The following is a 22,974-nucleotide window of genomic DNA, read 5'->3' on the forward strand; positions in this document are numbered from 1 at the left end:
GAGTTTTATTGAGCACAGATCAAGCTTATGATTGTATACAGAAGAGTCCCTGCACCCACGTGGCTCTGCTGGGTTCAAATTTGCCACCAGATCCAAATGTTTGGGAAGCCATGGGACTCTTTAGCTTAAAAGCTGTGATGCTTGTATGTTATCTGTGAGTATACTGAAAACCATTGAATTGTACACATTAAAGGGATGCATTATATGGCATGTCTATTGTACCATATAATGTAGTACTTTAGCTTAAGTACTACATGTTTAGAGGTGGAGATGAGATGGGTGGAAGCCTAAATGTTGTCAACAAACATCAGAATGGAGCCAGACTATTGCATATGGTGAGGTCATTTTTAAATGTGTTTGTAAACATCTTTAAGTGTGTTTGCCAACCTCTGACCCAGGGAGGACCTTTGACCCTCTGGTCCCAGTCTGGCTTGGCCTGGGTGGCCCTTTTGCTGAGGACAAGCGCATGCAACATCTGAAATTCCCTATGCACATCTGTGTCCCCATTCAGAATAAGCTACAGGAAGGCACCACTATCCTTCTAGAACCAGGAAGTTTTGTTTAAAAGGAAAAGTCCCTGGGGTTGGTCACAGTACAGTCCTTGCCTTGGCGCCAGGGGTACCTTTGGTGGCTGAGGCCCCTCTTCCTGCCCCTTCCCTCCAACCCGGTGGACCTCCCACCTGCACAAGCAGGTTTAGTACTCAGACAAATACTTCCACGAGCACAGTGAATACAGGAATGCCATGTCACCCAAAGAACTTTTTCAAACAAGTATCCCAAACCCGTCTGATGTCTTACGTGTAGTGGAGGAGACTTGGTGTCCAGTGGAGTATGGGCTGGGTTCAGGACGCTATTCGTGAGCCAGAAGCACACACTTTTCTCTTTAGACAATCTCTTCCAAAACATCAACACTAAAGTATATCTGGGGATCGTCAAATCTTTTTTTTCAAATTTAATATATATGTATATATGGTAGTATTCACTGGATATTTGAAAAAGTGCACAAACTGTTCATACATGTTCAAGAACTGTATTCGTCACAGCAACAGAGATCTGTTAAATGCAACTGCAAGTAGGTTACTGTAAAGTGTTTAACATAAAATTTCTTCTAGTCCCTTTTTCTCCTAATATAAGTGCCCGTTTGACTTTACCTTTTACTTTTGTTAAATAGTTTGTATATTGCATTAAAAAACCCCCACAAACTTCCCTGGAAGAGATGGTCCCGCCCACCAGCGGAAGCTGGTTCTGCTCAACCATCTGAGCCGTTTCCTTGGTTGTCACTCAGGAATAAGGGAGGCAGGTCCTCGCGAACTGTCCAATCAGGGGCGGAGCAGGGCAGGTGGGTGGTCCCACGTTCAGCGAACCCGTGGACGCTCCGGGCGGACTTGGAGCGGGTCTCACCTGCGCTAAACAGTGCAGGTACCTCAGCTGCGGCGTCGGTCCCGCTCTGACTTGTACCTGCCGCGGGAGCGGAGAGGACCACGCAGGGGGACCCCAGAGGCTGGGAAATGGTGAGTGTGCGTGGCCGGGAGTCCCATGACGGGGACGAGGGGCCCCTTGGAACCGTCCGCGGCAAGACCCGTCCTCGCCCCGGTCAAGTCTGAAGTCTGCGGACGCGAGACCGCGCAGGACGCAGCTCCGCCCTGGTTTCCCGGATTCGCGAGTGGGAGGGGCTGTGGTCCTCTTAACCTCTGGAGTCCAGTTTTTTCCGGAGTTTTCGAATTGTTTGGAAAGCAGTTCTCAAGTGCAGGATCCTGCTCCCCCCGAGTTGGCTCTTCCTAGGAGTGGCATAAGCCTCCAAATCCTCCTCATTCCCAAAGCCAAATATTCGTCTTCGAGTCACAGTTTCACTTTCCAAAAAGTAGTAAAGGCTATTTAAAAAATGGTAATTTAAAAAAATGATTTATATTTGTTTTGGCTATTTTACATGGAGGGAAGCCGATGATAACCATCTGAAAGACGTCGATGAAATCCTCCTTGGTCTCCCCATGACCCTTCCTGGGCACAGACATCCCAGCAGAAGTCATACGGGAGGTTGCTCTTTGGAAACTTTCCTGGGTGTTCTCTCTTGGCAGCACTGCCCCTTCCCTGGGTTTGTCACTTGAAAACAGTAATTTAAGTGTCATTTGGTTTCAATAAGGGTAAAAGTGTATTTAATTAATATAGCTTGAAAGACAGTATAAAGTAATTCCAAACCAGCAGCAAGGTTGTGAACTCAGAAAAAATTAGATATTGCAGTATTACATTTTATTTTTGTAGCATTATTTCACTCTTTCTTCCTGAGCATGTGTAGTAAGTTTCTGACGTTTGTGTTATTTTCAGAGTTTTAATATATAATTCCAGGGCTTAGTCTTGCAAAGTGGAATTGTGCAAGTTAGATTCATGAGAAAAGCCAGGAAGCCCTGGAAAGCTGGGGTTGCAAGGCGGGGTGGGGAATGGGGAACTCGGCAGGGAGGGGTGGGGTAGGGGCAGTGATGATGCCCTTTCTGAGGCTGTAGTTCTGGCTTTTTAGGCTTAGACAGTTTTAGGTTTTTTGTTGTTTTGCATTCAGATTATAGTTTGTGTACATTGAGAAAGTCTGAAGATGAGGTGTTTTATCTCATGGACAAATGGTTTATGAAATTGGGTGGCCATTTGGGTCAGAACCTTAAACTGAATCAGGCTCTGAGTTTCCTCACTGTGAGAATGGAAGCCTGGGGGTGGGAGCGGTTCCATGCTTACAGGAGAGGGGAAGATGTGTGGAGCTCTGAGAGGTCAGTCCTGGGGCTGCTCAGGTGTCCCCACCCTCCTTCCCTACAGACTGACCAACTCTAGGGGCTTTGTTTCAACTGGGGTTGTCTAAACTCCAAGTCTGGTGTTGACATAAATAAAGCCCAAAGTTGTAGAAAAATTTAAAAATGTGTTTATTTGGTCTAAACACAGGATAGGCCTTGAAACAAGATCTCAACATGAGACAGGCTAGTAAGTCAGGACAAGCAGAATAGGGAAACTGAGACAGATGGTTAAACAAGCATTTTGCAGCCACCTAGTAAATCTAGATGCCAAGCAGTTTGCAGCCAGCTAGTAAATCCTGTCTTCCCTAAACCAAGGACACTTGAGAGTAAATGGTGTCCGGCTGGAGTGGCTCAGCAGTTGAGCATTGACCTAGGATCCAGGAGATTTCAGTTTGATTCTCAGGGCACATGCCTGGGGTTTTGGGCTCAATCCCCTGGAGGGGGGTGGGGGGGAGATGGCATGCAGGAGGCAGCCAATCAATGACTCTCTCATCATTGAAATTTCTATCTCTCTTCTCTCTCTCCCTCTCTCTAAAATCAATTTTAAAAAAAAAGAGTAAATGGTTTGTGCTTCTCCCCAACTAGAGGGTAAATAGCTTTAATCACCCTACTCAGGGAGGGATAGTAGAAATCCAATTGGTGCTATTTGCCAAACCACATCCAAGGACAGATGAAGTTAAGGGAATAAATCTCATTTTGGCACATGAGCATAAAACTGATGAGTGTTCTGTTGAGATCCTCCACCAAGACCTCTCCTAAACTCCCAGCCTTTTAAAACCTTAAAAACAAAGGACCTAGCTCCCAGCTCTCCATCCCAGGAGTATGCTCATCCCTTTCCCTCCCCCCTCTTCCTAGCTCTAAGGGACCCTACAAGGTTTGCAATGGGAAGCAGCAGCTCGTCCTGGGCTAATCCCGTTTCTCTGACTTCTTAGTGAGCCAAAGCAGCCCAGCCTAGGCTCATTTCCCCACTTAGTCGCTCTCCTGTTGCGTCTTCTATCCTAGGCCCTCCCTTGTTTCGCTGTCCCCGGTTTTAATAAACATCTTCTGTAAATCACCCGGACTTGTATTGTGAAATCTTTCCTGCACAAAGTCAACAACCCACACATAGTACCAGCTGGCCCTATGCAGACCTGCTCAGGGAGAAAATGCTCCTGAGAATAACAGTTTGCAGTTCTTTGAAAACTTTTGGAATTGAGGGAACATATAGAAGATTACATAAAGGTGAAAGATAGCAAGGCCAGGATTGGATTGCAGGACACTGATCAACATTTTGTGCTCCCTTGAGGGTTGCTAAGACTCTGGGGTCTGAAGAAGACAGATGACTTATGACTTGCTTGAATTTCAAACTGCTCTAACCTGGATGCATAAGAACAATGGACAGCGCTTGCTTAAGGCAAAGATAAATAAACTTTGTAGTAGGGATATGCCTGAGGCTGGATGACCCTTCCTGACCTACCCAGTTAGGAATTTGTGATTAGACCACCCTGTGAGGTGACTTTTCTCACTGAGCTTTGTCACATTCATTATGGAGCCCCTTTTCATTCACACTGGGAATATGTTCAGTTTTCTTATCGTGGCTTTTCCTTCTGAATTCTAGGGAAGCAGAGTGCTATGTTGTTTTTAAAATATGTATGGATTTCAGAGAGAGGAAGGGAGAGGGAGAGAGACAGAAACATCAGTGTGAGAGAGCCATTGATGGGCTGCCTCCTGCATGTCCCCCGCTGGGGATCTAGCCAGAAACCTGGGCACGTGCCCTGACTAAGAATTGAACCTTGATCTCCTGGATCATAGGTTGATGCTCAACTGCTGAGCCACGCCAGCCAGGTGCAGACTGCTGTGTTTTAATTCCAAGATTTGGGTTTCTTTTCTTTGAATTTTTTTTCTCCATTGACTATTACAGCTCTTTCCTAGTTTACCCTAGCACTTCGGCTTTTAATATGTAAGTTAATTGAGAGACACCATGTAAGGCAAGGAAATTCTGTAATTAATAAAATTTGGTTCTGTTTAGGCAAGAGAACCAAAAGATGTGAGATGGGTGTCCCAGGTGCTTTTTCCATTTTTTGGTCATTATTTGTATGTTTATATATCTAGAGAAGTTTTATAATTTAAAGGCCATACTGTTACTGGACAGGGACTGGCCCTCAGTGGGTCTGCCTCTTAGGCCCACCTGTGGTGTATGGGTTCTTAACTTCATGCAGGAAAGATTTCACAGTACAAGTACAGGTGATTTTAAGAGTATGTTTATTAAAGCTGGGAACAGTGAAACAAAGGAAGGACTTAGGGTAGAAGAAGCAACAGGAGAGAGACTAGGCAGTGCTCTGCTTTGGCTTTCTAGAAATTTTATAGGAAAGAAGTGAGGCAAGGTGGGGCTCACTAGAAAGTCAGAGAAAAGGGAGCCCTGGAGACAGGATCAGGGGGTAAGCTTCCCTGATTGCAAGTCTCATGGGGACCCTTAGAATTTAGGGGAAGTAAAAAGTTCATGCCCAGGAAGGGGCATGGGCATGCTCTAGAGCTAGTCTTTGTCCTGAGGGGTTTTTTAATGCTCTCCCCCTCCCCGCCGCAGGCATGAATCTTAGGGGAGGGTTTCTGCAGAATATTCATCAGCTTTCCAGGTGTATTTTTAATATGCTGATGCATCAAAATGAGTGTTTAGGAGAATTTTGTTATTCTTTGGCCTGTTTTACTGTTTTACTTTTATCTTGAGTCTGTCTGGCTTTAGTGGGGTTTTTGTTATTTGTTCCCCTGGCACAAATGGCATTAATTGGGTCTTTGTTTTCTGTTTCCCAGACTAGGGTGATTTAGCTATTTATTCTCTGGTTAGGGAGGGAGGTATAAACCATTTGCTTTCAAGTGTCGTTGGTTGGGGAAGATAAGGTCTTGCAATTCAAAAGCTGGCTGTAAGTTTTTCAAGTTGTTTGATCTTGTTTAATTTTCTTGTCTCAGTTTCCCTATTTCACTTGCCCAGGAATTTTCCAAGCTTCTTACTGTCCTGCCACAATACTAATCCTAAGGCAAAGAATTTCTATTTTAATGGATGTGAGGAAAAGCAATTGCATTTCTATATTTATTGATATTAGGAAAACACTTCAAAACATGAAAATCTTTGGAATTTCTAGTTCATTTGCGGGGAGGGACTTATTTACAAACTCCTAATGCATTATAATATGGTACTCTTATGTAAACATCTTCAGAGTGAAATATATTAGAATGCATCTTGTCCTTTTTATCAGAAAAGGCTTTGGAAGATGTTGATGGTCTGTAGTATTATATCCTTTAATGTTTTTTTAAAATATGTTTTTATTGATTTTAGAAAGAGAGGAAGGGAGAGAGAGAAAAAAAACATTGATGTGAGAGAGAAACTGATCACCTGCCTCCGGTAAGCACCCTGACCAGGGATCGAGCCTGAAATCCCGGACTGATGCTGAATCAGCTGAGCCGTACTGGCCAGGGCTATCCTTTAATGTTTAAAGGACTGAATTTTGGAGTGGTTCTCTTTGTCAAAAAGTTAAAATTAAGTTAATTTTAAAAATGTAAGTGTTATTGATTGGAAAATATTGTGTATATAAGTTTCTGTGTTTTAAAGGAATAATACACGGAAACTCCTAAGCTAGGAAACTAACTTAGAAGACTTGCTGCCTACATATCCTAGTCTAGTCCTAGCCTTTTACTATAGCCGCCCTAATGAAATAACCAATTTTGATTACTTGTAGAAACTCTTGTTAGTGTTTCTTAATATAAAAACAAGCCAATGCTATAATGCCTATATTCTTAATTGTTTGTTCTTGTCTTGAGTGCTTTGGATCCAAGTTTGATGTTTATTTCTTGAAAACCTAAGCCTCCACCCTCCCTTTTCCCCTAGCACTTCTTATCTGGGCAGGCTGATGAGAAAGCCTGGAAAATTAGGGACTATGGACCTATTCCTTGCTGGGGACCTTCTCCTGTGAGCCACGCTGCCCTGTGTTATATTGTTGACACTGCTGGGCCTGGGTTGTATATGCAAGGTACTCCAAGTTGTAAGTTTTGAAAATTTGTTATGTTTTTAGAGCATGATTATGGAAATGGGGCCCTCCTTATAGTGGTTTTGAGTCAGTGTCTTGATTGGAATTTAGGTGTGTGTTTAGAGTGCAGTAATGACTGAAACTGACTTCTCTTCCTTCACACGAGGCTTTGTCTTGGGTCAGGTACTAGGATAATTATATCCTGTGAGATAAGTCTATCAAGATGGTCATTTCTTAAGAGGTGTTTTTTACTCCGTTTAAAAAAAAACACAACTTTAAAATTTTATCTTTTATTAAAGTGTATTTGAGGTACAATTACAATGACGTACATACATACATATATTATTTTCAGGTGTACAACATAGTGATTTGACATTTATACACCTTACATTGTGACAACCGCAATTAAGTCTAGTAACTGTCACCATACAGTGTTATTATGATAATTACTGACTGTATTTCCTGTGCAATACATAACATCCCTCTGACTTACTTATTTTATAACTGGAAACCTGTACCTCTTATTTCTCTTTACCTTTCCACCCATCCCCCTTATCCCCATTCCCTCTAGCAACTATCAGTTTGTTCTGTGTATCTATGCGTCTTTCTGTTTTGTTTGCTAATTTGTGTTTTGGTTTTGTTTTGAATTTCATGTTCATTATTTGCCTTTGTCTGTCTAACTTACTTCACTGAGCTTAATGCTGTCTAGGTCCTTCCATGTTTCTCAGATGGCAAGCTTTCATTCACTTTTTTATGGCTGAGCAATATTTCATTATATGTAAATACCAAATCTTCTTTATCCATTCATCTATCTTTGGACACCCAGGTGGCTTTCCTATCTTGGCTATTGTAAATAATGCTGTAATGAACATAGGGGTGCATATATTTTTTGAATTAGTGTTTTTGTTTCCTTCACATAAATACCTAGAATTGGAATTCCTTTCTCATATGGTAGTTCTATTTTTAATTTTTTGAGGAACCTCCACACTTTTCCATAGTGGCTACACCAGTTTATAGACCCACCCACAGTACATGAGGGTTTCCTTTTCTCTGCACCTTCACTAATACTTGCTATTTTTTGAATTTTTATAGTAGTCATTTGATAGGTGTTAGGTGATACCTCATTGTGGTTAATTAAATTAAGTCTTCACCACTTCCAAACTGGCTTTACAAAATTAGACTCCATGGTCCTTACCATTTAGTAATGTTAGTTAATATGACCCAGTGTAAGAATTGAAACTGTTATAAATAACCTTTTAGAAAGAAGTTATTATCTCCAGTTATACTTTGAACAGCTGAATTTTGCCTTTTTAAACCTGGAGAGAATGAATAACTTCCCACACTGCATTACTGAAACTTTGAGGTGTGTTCATACCAATAAACCTGCATTTCCAGTTCCCAGCATTATCAAAATTACTGATTCCGTCTATTCATTAACTGGTACATATTCTGCTATCAGAGATTTGGATAAGTCTGTTCTGCTCAGTGCCTATTTCAACAGCCATTTAGCGCAGTTGGGCTTCACCTTGAAGGGTCATGATACACCTTTACCTGGTTACTCTCAGGGGACCTCAGCATTCCCCCTGCACACAGTCTCTGCAGGCGAGATATAAACTGCATTTATCTTGCTCTAGGAGAACACGTATAACATTACCTTAATGACATTCTCTTTTGCGGACATTCTTTTGACATTTAGGACACACATATATTGAAAAAGAGGTTACAAAAGGGAGATGAACCATTGCCTGAAATATATGAGGCCTTGGTACCTTGGTTACATTATTTTTTACAAGACAAAAAATTAAAATTGTTCAGTGGGTATGTAATAATCCAAGAGGCTAGATAGTTACATTGGGACTGCATTAGAAAATTTTTAAAAATGCTAAAGTAAATGTTACATATTATAATTATCTGATTCATCATTCTTTAAAGAGTCTTCATCATATTTCTTTGCACCTTCCTTTATATCTTTTGGGATAATTTTCTGTCTTCCTTTAGTTATTTCACCAGCCCCACTGAGCTCTGGTTCAGCTTTATCATTAACTTCATTAAGTATTATGTAAATTATTTTTGCAGCTTCTTTAACAATATCCTAACCACAGATGTTTCAGAGTATGTCCTTGTTAAGTGGCACGTAGCTAGCATTTTAGCTCATGACATTGTACAGAAGGATAAACAAAGGACTAAAACTGTGGTAAATATTACACAAGAAAAAACCAAAGCTTCTCCATAGAATATTTTTATTCAGCCACCTGCATCTGATTACTTGTAATGTCCTGGGAGACTTTAGTAAGATGTGGCCTGCTGCACCTTGCTAAAACTTGGATTACGAAGGGCCGCATGTATTCTCATGTTTGGTAATTGGAAAGCTTCTAGTGCTTTAGTACATTTTATTCATTGAATGCAGATTTGACATTCTGACTTAGGAGTGCTGTAAGTTGGAAATAATAAGAAAGGAACTGAATGAATTTTTCTTACAAGGCATTGATGTTATTAAAATAATAATGTTTGTTTCATTTGTATAGATTTTTGTCATTTCTCAACATGCTTTGTACCCTGCTATTAGAGAAATAACGATGTAATGTGATCACAGTAAAAATGTGTAAACAATTTCTATGTGTTTATGATGGTGTTGAACTTATGAGGAAGTAAGTGCAGAAAGAATAAGTTTCTTTGATCAAGACATAAATGTTTGGAGATGATAGAATCATATGTAACCTTCTTATAAATGGATTATAGATGTTCAGGCTGTCAGTTTCACAAAATTTACTCTGCACATATATGGAGTGTTTTAGGACTCAGTGTCCTTTGAGGATGTGGCTGTGAACTTCACCGTGGAGGAGTGGGCTTTACTGGATCCTTCACAGAAGAAACTCTACAGAGATGTGATGCGGGAAACCTTCAGGAACCTGGCCTCCATAGGTAAGGATGACAAGTTCCCTTCACGTGGTCAGGTAGAGCACAAGTGTTTTTACCCATCAACATTTTCTAAGATGTGTAATTTGGGAAGGAAGGACATTGGCAAATAGTTACAGCTCATCATAGAAGTACTAATTTTGTAATAATTTCTAATACTTTGGAATTATTTTTCTGGGTCTGCTTCTTTAGGTAACAAATGGGAATATCATGACATTGAAGATCAGTACAAAAACCAGAAGAGAAAACAAAGGTGAGTCATACTCACAAGAGAAAGCAGTGTCTCATGTGAAAAACCAGCTATCATTGAAATTTTAAAAAGAAGCAACCAAAACAACCGCTTCTTTAAATGTTTAAATTTTCACCAAATTTCCTTCTTATATATGATATAAATGATCAGTGTTTGCAAAATAGATTAGGAAACAGCATTATTAAACCCTATATATGAATATCACTGTTTTATTAATAGCAAGGGTAAACTTGTCTTGCAGAGCCTTCAGTATATTACATTTTAAATAATTCAGGCAAAACAGAAAGTCTACACTTTCAGTGTAAATCATAATATAGTTCAAATATTTTACTTATAAATATAAAGTCACTAATAAAAAATCATTCATAATATGTTTCTTGTTTTTTACAGAAGTAATATGTTGGAGAGAATCTGTGAAGGGAAAAAGGTTAGTCAGTGTGGAGAAAACATCAGCCTTATTCCAAATTTCAGTCTGAAGAAGAAACCTCTTCCTGGAGAAAAACCATGTGAATGCAAAATTTTTGACAAAGTCTTCATGGATCATTCATCCCATAATAGGCACACCAGCTGTCACATTGGACAAATGTTCTCCGACTATCAGAAATGTGGAGAGAAGCCATATAAATGTAACATATGTGGGAGAGCCTTTAGTTATCTCCAGTGCTTTGAAAATCATGAAAGAACTCACAATGAAGAGAAACCCTATAAATGTAAGGAATGTGGGAAAACCTTCATGTGGCTTAAAATCCTTCAAAGACACATGATCAAACATACTGCAGATGCCCCTCATAAATGTAAAGTGTGTGGGAAAACCTTTAGTTCTTCAACTTCTCTTCAAACGTGTGAGAGAACCCACGCTGGAGAGAAGGCCTATCAATGTAAAAAATGTAGTAAAACATTCAGACATCCCAGTCAACTTCAAGTTCATGAACGAACTCACAGTGCAGAGAAACCATATGAATGTAGGGTATGTGGGAAGACCTTCAAATACTTCAAATCCCTAGAACCACACAAGATGACTCACACAGCAGAAAAACCCTATGAATGTAAGGAATGTGGAAGAGCATTCAGACATTACAGTTCCTTAGAAATACATAAAAGGTTTCACACTGGAGAGAAATCCTATGAATGTAAACATTGTGGTAAAGCCTTTAGTTATCACAGCTCCCTTAAAGGACACATGAAAATGCACACTGGAAATACACCTTATCAATGTAAGGAATGTGGGAAAGTATTCACTCTTGTTAGGTCATATCGAAATCATGAAAGATATCACACTGGAGAGAAGACCTACCAATGTGCAAAGTGTAGTAAAGCATTCATGTATCCTAGTTGTCTTCGAAGACATGAAAGAACTCATACTGAAGAGAAACCCTATGAGTGCAGGATATGTGGGAAGACCTTCAAATATTTCAGATCCTTAGAACCACACAAAATGACTCACACGGGAGAAAAACCCTATGAATGTAAGGAATGTGGAAGAGCATTCAGATACTACAGCTCCTTAGAAATACACAGAAAGTTTCACACTGGAGAGAAATCCTATGAATGTAAACATTGTGGTAAAGCCTATAGTTATCCCAGCTCCCTTAAAGGACACATGAAAATGCACACTGGAAATACACCTTATCAGTGTAAGGAATGTGGGAAAGCATTCACTTGCCTTAGTTTGTTACAGAGACATGAAAGGACTCACACTGGAGAGAAACCCTATGAATGTAAACAATGTGGTAAAACCTATAAAGATCATAGTAACTTACAAACACATGAAAGAAATCATACTGGAGAGAAACCCTTTAAATGTAAGGAATGTAGAAAAGCCTTCAATTGTAACAAAAACCTTCAGTTACATGTGAAAAGGCACAATGGAAACAAACCGTATAAATGTGAAGAATGTGGGAAAGCCTTTGTTGATGGCTCATCCTTACGAAGGCATAAGAGGATTCATGAATAAAACCTAGTGAATGTAAATAGTGTGGGAAAGACTTAAGTTATTCCTCATCTTTCTGGAGACATCAGAGGACTCACTGGAGAAAACCTCATGGATGCAAAGAATGGGGAAGATTTCAGTTGGCCCATATCTTTATATGTGAAAACTCCCACCAAAAGGAACAAAAATGTAAATAACCTGATAAGGCTTGATGGAAATTAATTTATGTATACTGTTCCAGAAAACTTTCAAGGTTAAGGAGTTTTTTTAAAAATTGTAAATAATTTTGTTTACCAAGTTTCTTTCTTAAAGTGTGTTATTGGGATGTGGATGTCTATTTCTGTTGACCCTTGAACAACTCAGGGATTAAGGGTGCCAACCACCCACCTAGTCGAAAATCTTTTTTTTAATCCTCACTGAGGATATTTTTTCCATTGCTTTTCAGAGAGAGTGGAAGGGAGGGAGAGAGAGAGAGGAACATAGATGTGAGAGAGCAACATCGATTGGTTGAATCCCGCACATGCCCTGACCTGGGGCCGGGGATGGAGCCTGCAAATGATGTAGGTGCCCTTGGCGGGAATCAAACCCGGACCCTTCAGTCCACAGGCCAATGCTCTAACCACTGAGCAAAACCAGTTAGGGCAAGTAGTTGAAAATCTTTGTAGAACTTAAGCCAGTCCTCCATGTGGTTTCCCAACCACAAATTGAAATGACAGTTTACCTTGTTAAAACAAGTGTTTGAACTGCTGCTTAAAAGTGGATCCTTGCAGTTCAAACCTGTGGTGTTCAAGGGTCAACTGTAATTTCTTTTAGAAATGAATATTACAATGAGATAATTCTGGGACATGTCTTTAAATAATATCACATATAATTAATAACTGATGATTTTTTATTAAGTCAATAATATTGTCTATTAACTTTTTGAAGCCTGTTAGATCCAAAGTGTGTGAATTCCAATGTATTTCTAATTTGGAAATAGGTTATTTTTTTAATGATGTTTTATTTGTGTTAAGGTGGCATTAAAAAGTTACAATTCAGTATTCTTTTATTTTGGTATTTGGATTTTTTTACTGGCCCTGTGAAATTTGATGGATACTCCTAGTGTATTTTATATATATATTACATATATATCATATATCCCTTTATTACTGACAGTGCTTTTTTTGGGGGGTGATGGATATAACAGTTTTTTCCGCCATGTTCCTTAAGCAATAAACAGAGTAGATATTTATGTGTGTCAATTTTATGAAAGATACGTTTCCATGTGGATTGTTATTTTATTACTTGATCTCGTGCTTTTTCCCCCTGACTGTCATATTAGATGTATTTTAAGAGGAGAGACCTGTGATATAACCAAAAATCTATCTTTGGAGATATCCCTTTGTAAGTAATGTTAGGAATTAGATTTTCCAGGACTTATATTCTCTGAGATTCCATAATAGACTTTACCAGTAGCCTCACTTGTATGAGCTATGGAAGGCATACGCCAAAAAGGTTTAGTCATATTGTGGAGCCACCATTTAAGGAGACAGAATGATCCATAGGGACTTTAACATAGGACACCATTTTTCAGCTCACTTTTTGGATTCTTTTCTTTTCCAGTCAAGAGAATCTTCAAAATAACTATGATCTGTTTGATTTCCGTTTTCTAAGAGGTGTAGTTTTCCAGTGATTTCTTCATAAGATTCACATCAAAGATCCATCAGAGTGGCTTTTTCTGTAAGCTGTCTTTTGTTCACCAGTAAACTAGTTTAGCTTTTCACACATGGGACTGTTGTCTGATTCTTTTCTTCTCAAGGTTCTATCTCTGTAAGATCTGCTTTGTATAGGAAACATGCTGTTAAGAGTGCTGGAGAGTGTGTTTTGTTGATTCGCCATGTCATTTACAATGGTGCACTGAAGAAAAAAACATGGAGTTCCTTCTCTACTGCAGTGTGCAGTGGTTGGCTTGACCTGGTCTTTCAGTGGGACAGTAAGCACCTTCCTCCTGTCAGGAATACTGGGTATTTTCTGTTACTTTTAGGTGAATGTAATCCCTCAGAATGTTTTCATTTATATTTTATTGCATGTAATTAAAACTGTGTGCATTTCCTTCAACAAACACTTCTGCAGTCATTTCATACAGACATATTATTAACTGTGTTTTAAGTAGTAGAATGCTAAGTAGTGTGTGATTTTAAGTAGTGTGTGATTCCTATTCAAGGAAACTAGCCCTTTTTTTATGTTGATTGCTGTGAAGAGGTAAACTGTATCCTGTCATTACCATTCATAATGTTTGTTTTCTGGAAGTTAAAAACAATACGGTGGAGCTAACCTTAATTTGTAAGAAGCTCCAGTCAGTGATATTGATATGAAGAGGGGAATAGTGGTCATTGTTATGATTTGGAACTATTTTTTACCATTTTTAGGGATATGGTTATGAAATGTCATGGTTTTGAATGTCATGTTCCCCCTTACTGATAATGCTTTTTGGGGGTGATGGGTGTAAGTTTCTTTTTGAGGGGCCAGGCCTGAGGGAGGCCCGCCTGCCTCAGTGCTGAGCAGGGGCTGCCTTCCCCGGGGGGCCTGCTGTAGCACGGGCATAGGGTGCGCCAGCCTCCCCCGGGGGTGGAACCTGGGACTCCGCTCACGTGTGAGGCGAGCTGTCGGAGACTAGACAGAGGTTGAACTTGGGATCTGACAAGGTGGCCAGGCTGCCCCGCAGCACCATCAGGGAAACCCAGCGTCTGCTGGCAGAACCTGTTCCCGGTGTTAAAGCACATCTGGGCCCTGGCTGGTGTGGCTCAGTTGGCTAGGTGTCCTGTGCACCAAGGCTGCCTGTTCCATTCAGGTCAGGGCACATTCCTGGGCTGCGGGCTTGATCCCCAGCAGGGGGCTTTAGGAGACAGCCTATGGATGTTTCTCACATGGATGTTTCTCTCTCCCTCTCCCTTTCCGAAGTCAATAAAAACATTTTAAAAAACTGTGTTATTCTTAAAAAAAATAATAATCAAAATAAAAATGCAAACCATGTTCTAAACATCTACAGCACACTGTAGATTCAAAGGTAGAAACAGATAAAAAGTAAAAACATGGGAAAGATACATGTGTAAACAGCACCAAGATAAGTGGAGAGGTGATAAAAATATCTAGCAAAATATACTTACAACCAAAAATATTACTAGAGATTGTGAAGGACATATCATGCCTAAAGTGTCAAGGTTTATAACTTGCATTTAAAACAGAACATATAAAAATATTTATAGCCATTAATGCTTATACTAGCCAAGAAGAAAGATCTCAAGTCAGTAACCTAACCTTGCAACCTTTAAAGGGTGAGGTACCAAATCCAAAGCAAGGAGAAAACAAAATAAAAATGAGAGCAGAAATTAGTAAGATGTGGAATAGAAAATCAATGAAATAAAAAATGAATTTTTTAATGGAAAAACTAACAAAATGAACTAATCTTTAGCCAGGTTGATCTACAGAAAAGGGGGAAAGATTCAAATTCATACAATTTAAAAGAAAGGAATATGACTACCAACATAAAAATAACAATAATAAAGGAGCTGGGTGAAACTGGTGAAGGGATTAAGAAAACAAAAACAAAAGCAGCAGCCTGGCCAGTGTGTCTCAGTGGTTGAGCACCATCCCATGCACCAAAGGGTTGCTGGTTTGATTCTCAGGGAACATGCCTAGGTTGTGGTCCCTGGTCCTTGTGCATGTGGGCGGTGACTGATGGTTCTCTCTCACATTGATGTTTCTCTCCCTTCCTCTCTAAAATCAATAAAAACATTAAAAACAAAAACCTCAGACACAGACACCAGTATGTTGATTACCAGAGGGAAGGGGGGAGGTAGGAGAGGGTATAGGGTAAATGGTGATGGAAGGAGACTTGACTTGGGGTGGTGAACACACAATACAATATACAGATGATGTATTACAGAATTGTACACCTGAAACATAATTTTAGTAACCGGTGTCCCCCGAATAAATTCAATAAAAAAGTAAAATAAAAAAGCAAAAACTTAATAATAAAGGAAATCAGTGAACATTTGTATCAATATAGGTAACTCGGATAAAGGGAATAAATTTTTAAAACAAAAACTAGCTCGGAAGAAGTAGAAAATCTGAAAGGAACTATAAGTGAAGTGGTTGAATTAATAAACAAAAACACTTTCAAGTAATCATAGGCTTAACTGACTGAATTGACAAAACCCAATAGTTTCATAATTAAAGCACTCAGCATATCAGGAATAGAAGAGAACTTCCTTACCTCATAATAAGTATCTATGGACCACCCACAGCTAATATTATATTTAATAGTAAAAGACTGGAATACTTTCCCCTGAGGTAGGAAACCAAAGAAGAATGTCTGCACTGCCCACCTCTATTCTAGAATGTACTCGAGATTCTAGCCAAAACTATTATGCAAAAAAAGGAAATAAAATTCATGCAGATAGTTAGAAAGATGTAAAATGCTCTCTACTTCCAGATGAAACATCTAGTGTAGTGGTTCCCAGTATGTCCCCCTAAATATGGCATGTGGGCATATGATTATTTTGAATTAATCATAAGTAATTCAAAGAGCTGGTGAAAGTAGGTGCCGGGGCTAAAAAATATTAATACTTTTCCTCCAATCTTCTAAGTTCTTCTATGTTGGGCTAATAACCAAATTAACAGGAGAAAATCAAAGTAATAGGTGTGCATGGGGAATTAACATAGGCATGAAAATTCCAAAGACAGTGAAGCGATATTGGGTATATAAGATATTTTTGGACAAAAATGGGGAAATTGGGGATTAAATTTCAGAAGTGAGACTGGTGGATTTACAGGTCATTGAGGAAGAGCAGAACACACAGGGCAAGGAAATCCTTGCTGGGTAACTCAGAAACAATGAGACACAGGGTATTTAGATAACAGGCCCTCTTGTTTACCATACTCAACTCAAATTACGCTAAGGCAGTGTTCTAAGACTTTCTTGAACAAAGTTTCTCAGTCTGAATCTTGGGCAGGAAAGTGGAAGAGTCAAAGGTTCTTTCCGAGTCTTGTTTCTTAATAAACAGCTTAAAGTCAATATCCCAAAAAGCAGCTTTAGGGTGGCAGAAGTTTGGTCTCCTCCATAGATTTATTTAGAGAGACAATTTCTCTCCCTAAAATGACCCCGTTTTTCTCAGTCATATTAAAACGATTCACTGCATAAGTCTAGTCTCAATAAATTTGGCCAGATTATTTGCACAAACACAACAAGAATAGCAATTGGTTATATAAACTTTCTTAAATTTGCTTTGCTGGAACTTCATGAGGACTTTCCAGATTGAATTTTAATTAGCTCCTCAAGGCTAAGAAGCCAAGCCACATAGTTGCCATCAAATTTGCCTGCAACACCCTTGAATTTGAGTGAATTCTTAAGGTTCGTGTGGTCCCCAAAAGTGTTTTGAGGTTTTTTCTTTGCATCTCCCAGAAAACCAATTTTTGTTCCCTATCTGGACAGACTGCTGTGAATCATATAAGTAAGGTACCAGGCTGTTTTTCCAAGGGGCTTTTATTGGCTTCCAAAATAAAATTTTTAAAAAAAAATCCTCACCTGAGGATATTTTTCCCATTGCTTTTCAGAGAGTAGAAGGGGGGGGGGGAGAGAGAGAGAGAGAGAGAGAGAGAGAGAGAGAGAGAGAGAGAGAAACATTGACATGAGAGAGACACATCGATTGGTTGCCCCCCGCCTGTGCCCTGACCGGGGCAGGGGATCGAGCCTGCAACCAAGGTACATGCCCTTGGCTGGACTCGAACCTGGGACCCTTCAGTCTGCGGGCTGATGCTCTGACCACTGAGCCAAACTGGTTAGGGCAGTAAACTTTAATTTCTTAAAGCTTTCTGATAACATCCAAGTTTATGGATGTCTCTCTGAAACATGACATTCCAGTCAAAGCCTCGGTATTGAAAAACCAGTTTCTGCCCTACGTGACCACTAGAGTTACAGCTGGGGCCACTCTTCCAGTCCCTGATCCAGGCACAGACACCTGAGCCAAAGGAGGGATTTAATTTTGACCAGTCCGGGCCTGCATATGTGCAGATTTGGTCTCCGCCACAGAATCTGTTAGACTTCCATCTTGATGAAATGTAATTGTTTCCATGGTCATTTGTCTTAAATTTGTCTTAACATATATTTTTCTGCTACATTCGCTCATTATTAAGACATTTGTAATCAATGCTTTGCTTCTTTCCCATTTTTAAAATTTATCCCGCCCTGAAGGGATTTACTATCATTCTTATTACTGCTTAGGGACTCGAGGAGGTGGCGATGGTGAGCCAGCTACCCCGCCCAGTGCTGGTGGCAGCCCCACCTCATTCTTGTGGGCTCAGCTGAGGCAGCTGTGGCCTCCCCACCAAGCCAGGCAACTCTATGTGATTTCAAAGTTAATTAGTACCCAAGCCATATGCTTGACAAATTTCGTAACAGAGATAACAAGAACTTAATTTTGTAAGTCCAGGTGAAACAAAAAATACCATACTAAATGTTAATAACTCTAAAAGACATCATCCAAACTTGAACCAGCATTAATATAAAATAATTTTTCAGATCACATGATCTTAAAAAGCATCTGGGTTAGTTTCTACTATATTTTTAAATTTATATAAGTATTTTTAAGCCAATAAAATATTATAAGCTAGTGAGACCATCCAGAGGCAGAAAACATTCTATTCATGTATAAACACAGACAAACATGTCACAGACAGATCAAAACATAAACAGAATCACTAATAATTGTAGCGAACACACAGATTTTCATTTGCCCTTGGCAACTTTTAAAAAGAATGGAGAAAATGGAGTGGATGTCAGGCAGGGGTGGCTTTAGCCAATGTGTTTTTAAAAGTGCCTTTTTTTCCTTCAATTACATCAGCCATGTTTACATTTCTGGTTACTCAGCAGGAAGACTTGTTGAGACTTCCAAAATATTTGTACTAGACTTTGAAAAATCAACTTGCGATTTTGTCAGATTTGTGGTTAGTTATTAAATCCTTTAAAACCTGTTCAAATATACCAATTCTCATAATCTTTTATCTATATAACATTTAAAAAATATCCACCTCGTTGTGAAATCTCTAACTTTTTCTTCTGCCTTAAAAGAATCTTGCTAATTAACCCCAATTAGGATGTGTAAAACCCAAAAACCAAAATGGCAAATTCAAAAGTCTTAGGACTAGCTATAGTCTGTGAACCTTTTTTTTCTTAAGTGCAGAGTAATTGTACTTCCAGTGTTCTAGTTTTTAAAATAATATCTGCAAATAAATAAACAAGAAGGGGTGTGAGTGTTACAGGGCAGTGAAAAGCTAGGAAAAGTCCAGGGCAAGAGGAATGAGGAAACTGAGACAGGAAAGTTAAAACAAAATCAAACAGTATGGGCAATTTGCAGCTGGCCTGCAAATAACAATCTATTATCTTCTCCAGCCAAGGATACTTGAGAGCACATGGCTAAAAGCCTCCCTAACGAGAGAATGTAGGAAAAGAGGGGGGATGGGGAAAGGAAAAGGCAGTTTTACTCCCTAAGCAGAGAAGCCAGCAGTCTCAGGGCTTGGCAAGATACAATTGCCAGGTGCTTCTCATGAATTCTGGGAGGACCACAACAAAGTAAAAAGGGACCTTGAGAAGTAATCTGTACCAAAATATTCAGCAGAATTTTGAAACCTATAGATGGGGGGGGGGTATATAACACCTCAGACCCTCACCCAACTCACTCTTTAAGTTAGCTGAGAGCCCGTCTGTGCTTCTTAAACCAGGTGTATAGATTCGCTTGCCTTGCTTCTTTAATAAAGGTGCATGCGCTAGTTGCTTTAATAAAATTGGCTTCATCACAACACAATTATCTGGAGTTTTCTCATTTAAATTCACTTATGTGAGAAGATAAGAATTGAGGTTGGGGACAGCCCTCTTCCTCCAACTCAGGAGGCTGTCCCATAACACCACTTGTTAGAAGCACCTGTCTGTGAGAGGTGCTTCTAACAAGTGGAGCTTTGGTTTTTGTTTTAATTTGTTTTTCCATCTCATTAAGGGTATATTAATGGCTAGTTATTATACCAATATGAAAGCTATAACAATGAAGAAGCTATTTCTTTAATATGACCTTCTCTCCTTTCTTCCTTTTGATTTAAACTGGCTTCCCCCAGCACCCTGACTCATGTACCTCCTTCCTTGCAGAACAACTCCCTTAATCATTACGTCCTCAAAACAGTGAGGTTCTGCTCAGCAACAAATAACCTTAGGAACAAAGCCTTGGGTCTGTTGACCCCAGACACAGAGTTTTCAGTCAAACTACAGATAACATCTAGACCTCAGATGTGTTTCAGCTTCAGGCACAGAAAAGTGGGGAAACCAGTCAAATCAATGCTAGGACCAGCTGGACTGATGAACTACCCCCTACCCTAGAGCCGACCAATCAATAGAGACCCCAACCCTAACTTTCTTAGTCACCATGATTAATAATTTTTCCCCTATGAAACCCATCCCCGAGAAGCCATCGCGGATCTATGTCTTTGAGCGTTAGCTAAGTGGTCTCTAGGCATGGGCCACTTCCCCAGCTAATAAACCATTACTTTCTTTGCCGCAAACTCCTGTAATGTATTACTGGGTTTTGATGCACGCAGGCAAATGAACCCCTTTCATCCAGTAACAATGTAGTGCCCAACATGGGCCCCTTTTGCCTGTGGATTTATGGCCCCAGGCGCAGGGCTTGCCACCAGGCCCCCATCTAGCAGCTGCTCAGACTTGTCTTGGAGGTGGAGGTTAGATAGCAGTCCATGACCTGATGCTCGGCCTGCAGCACTTCTATTTGCGGCATAAGAAAGGAGGAATTGAAAAGGCCTAGATTTCAAATTTGCTCTGGTTTTGAAAATTAAAAACTTTTTCTGGTAAGGTTTCATGAGTGGTGACCCCAGGGAAACCACACTTCTTTTTTTTAATATTTTTTTGAGAGAGAGAGGGGAAGGGAGAGAGAAATATTGCTGTGAGAGCAAAACTGTTAAGGCAGTTAGACAGACATGAGCAGAACAAGGATGATGGGCCAGATACAGAAACTCACCAGGGCAGAAAGCCCCAGGTGTCTAGCAAGCGGCAAAACTGGGAAAACAAGAACCCACCCCCAGGGTGGCCTTTCCTCTCCTAGTATATTGTTGGTCAGGTGGTTTGGACCCCCTGACCTTTTCCTCCCTAAAGATAACATCTAGGCCTCAAGTTGTATTTCAGCTCCAGGCCCAGAAAAGCAGCAGAACCAGACAAGTGGCACCTGGCTGCCTCAGGACCAGCTACTTTGACTAAAGAACCCCCTGCCCTGGCACCCAGACCAGAACCCTGCAGGAGCACACCTGGAAAGTTGATGCATATCGTATTGAACCACTCCCCTGAGACCTCCCCTAAGATTTCCACCAGCAAGAAAGAGATGAATAGCTCAGGACAAAGGACCCAGTGGGCACCCCCCTGGGTACCCCCCCCCACCAGGAGAGTGCGCCAGCACCATCTCCTACCCCCTTCTTCCCTCTGAGGAGACCCCGCAAGACTTGCAACCAGGGGAGCAATGGGCAGCAGCAGCTCATCCGAGGCTTACCTGGGCTTACTTCTGAGGGAAGTCAGAAAAAAGAGGGCCTTGGAGACAGGTTCAGGGGTTAGCCTGGGACCAGCTGCCACTGTCCATTGCTCCCCTGGCTGCAAGTCTTCGGAGATCCTTAGAGTTTAGGAGACGCACACCTGTGGGAAAAGAAGAGAGGAAAGGAAAAGGCATGGGTGTGCTTCTGGGTCCTTTGTCTTGAGGGCTTTATCTCTCTCTTGCAGGTGGGAATCTTAGGGAGGTCTCAGGGGAAGGTTTCAGCAAAATATTCATCAATTTTTCAGGTGTTCCCATTTGGGGTTGTGGTCTCCACTGATTGGTCAGTGCCAGGGCAGGGGGTCATTAGTCACTGCAGCTGGTCCTGGCATCCTTGCCCACCTGGTTTAGTTGTTTTTAGCCTGAAGCTGAAATACAGTTGAAGCCTAGATATTATCTCTAGGGAGGTGGCCTTCTGTATCTGGCTTTAAATTGCTAGGCTAGTTTCTTCAGTTATCTGTCTCAGTTTCTCCATTCTACTTACCTAGGAATTTTCCTAGCTTTTTACTATCTTGCCTTATCCCTATATTTGCATATAGAAAACTTAGATATAACACTAAGAATAAAATCAGAAAAAATGTTAATTGGGACTTTATCAAATTAATGACTTTTGTGCTTTAAAGTAGAAAATCGGGAAAATGAAAACACCTGTTGGAAACTTTGTATCCTGTTGCTGGGAATATAAAATTGTGTTGCAAGTGTGAAAAAATGGCAATTTCTAAAAAAATTAGGAACGCCCGGCCAGGCATGGCTCAGCGGTTGAGCATCGACCTAGGATCCAGGCGATCGGGGTTCGAGTCCCAGTCAGGGCACATGCCCGGGTTGTGGGCTCGATCAATGACTCTCTCATCATTGATGTTTCTATCTCTCTCTCTCCCTCTCCTTTCCTCACTCTGAAATCAATAAAGATATATTTAAAAATAAATAAATAAAATAAAATAAAAATTAAAAAATTAGGAATAGTGTTACCATCTGATCTAGCAATCTACTTCTGGGTAAGTACCTGAAAGATTTGAAAGCAGGTAAGCAAACAGATATATGTCAACTCATATTCATAGTAACATTATTTACAATAGTCAAAAGGTGGAAGTAACTGTCCATCAATGGATGGATGGCTCAAAAACATTTGGTGCATGCATAAAATGTATTTCAGCTTCCAAAAGAAAGCAAATCCTGACATATGGTATAACATGGATGAACCTTAAGAACATTAGGTTAAGTGAAATTATCCTGTCAGAAAAGGTCAAACACTGTCTGATTCCACTGGTACGAGGTACCTAGAGTTGTGAAATTTATAGAGATAAAAGTAAAATTGTTGGTTCCAGGCGCTGCAGTAATAATTGGATGTGCAGTTGTGTCTAATGAGATAGATTTTCAGTTTTGCAAAATTAAATAGTTCTGGAGACTGATGCACTTTACACTACTGATACACTTAAAAATGGTTAAAGTGAGCCTGGCCCGCACGGCTCAGTGGTTGAGTGTCGGCCCATGA

The 22,974-nt window shown here is 40.2% G+C and overlaps 1 protein-coding gene across 1 annotated transcript; it reads left to right on the top strand.

The window, feature by feature from the left end:
• The first annotated feature begins 1,368 nt into the window (after positions 1–1,368).
• On the top strand, positions 1,369–14,837 carry LOC308556732 (uncharacterized protein). Its single transcript, XM_081136246.1, has 4 exons — positions 1,369–1,511; positions 9,568–9,694; positions 9,881–9,941; positions 10,329–14,837. Exons 1-4 carry the CDS (start codon positions 1,509–1,511, stop codon positions 11,890–11,892), a joined length of 1,755 nt encoding a protein of 584 aa, XP_080992372.1. The 5' UTR covers positions 1,369–1,508; the 3' UTR covers positions 11,893–14,837.
• Positions 14,838–22,974: the final 8,137 nt, after the last annotated feature.

Source organism: Miniopterus schreibersii, assembly GCF_964146895.1.
Source record: "Miniopterus schreibersii genome assembly, chromosome: 4".
NCBI lineage: Eukaryota > Metazoa > Chordata > Mammalia > Chiroptera > Miniopteridae > Miniopterus > Miniopterus schreibersii.

Coding starts and splice junctions, on each gene's coding strand:
- LOC308556732 (XM_081136246.1), top strand. Junction 9,695..9,880: donor CAGGAACCTGGCCTCCATAG/GTAAGGATGACA, acceptor CTGCTTCTTTAG/GTAACAAATGGGAATATCAT. Junction 9,942..10,328: donor AACCAGAAGAGAAAACAAAG/GTGAGTCATACT, acceptor TGTTTTTTACAG/AAGTAATATGTTGGAGAGAA.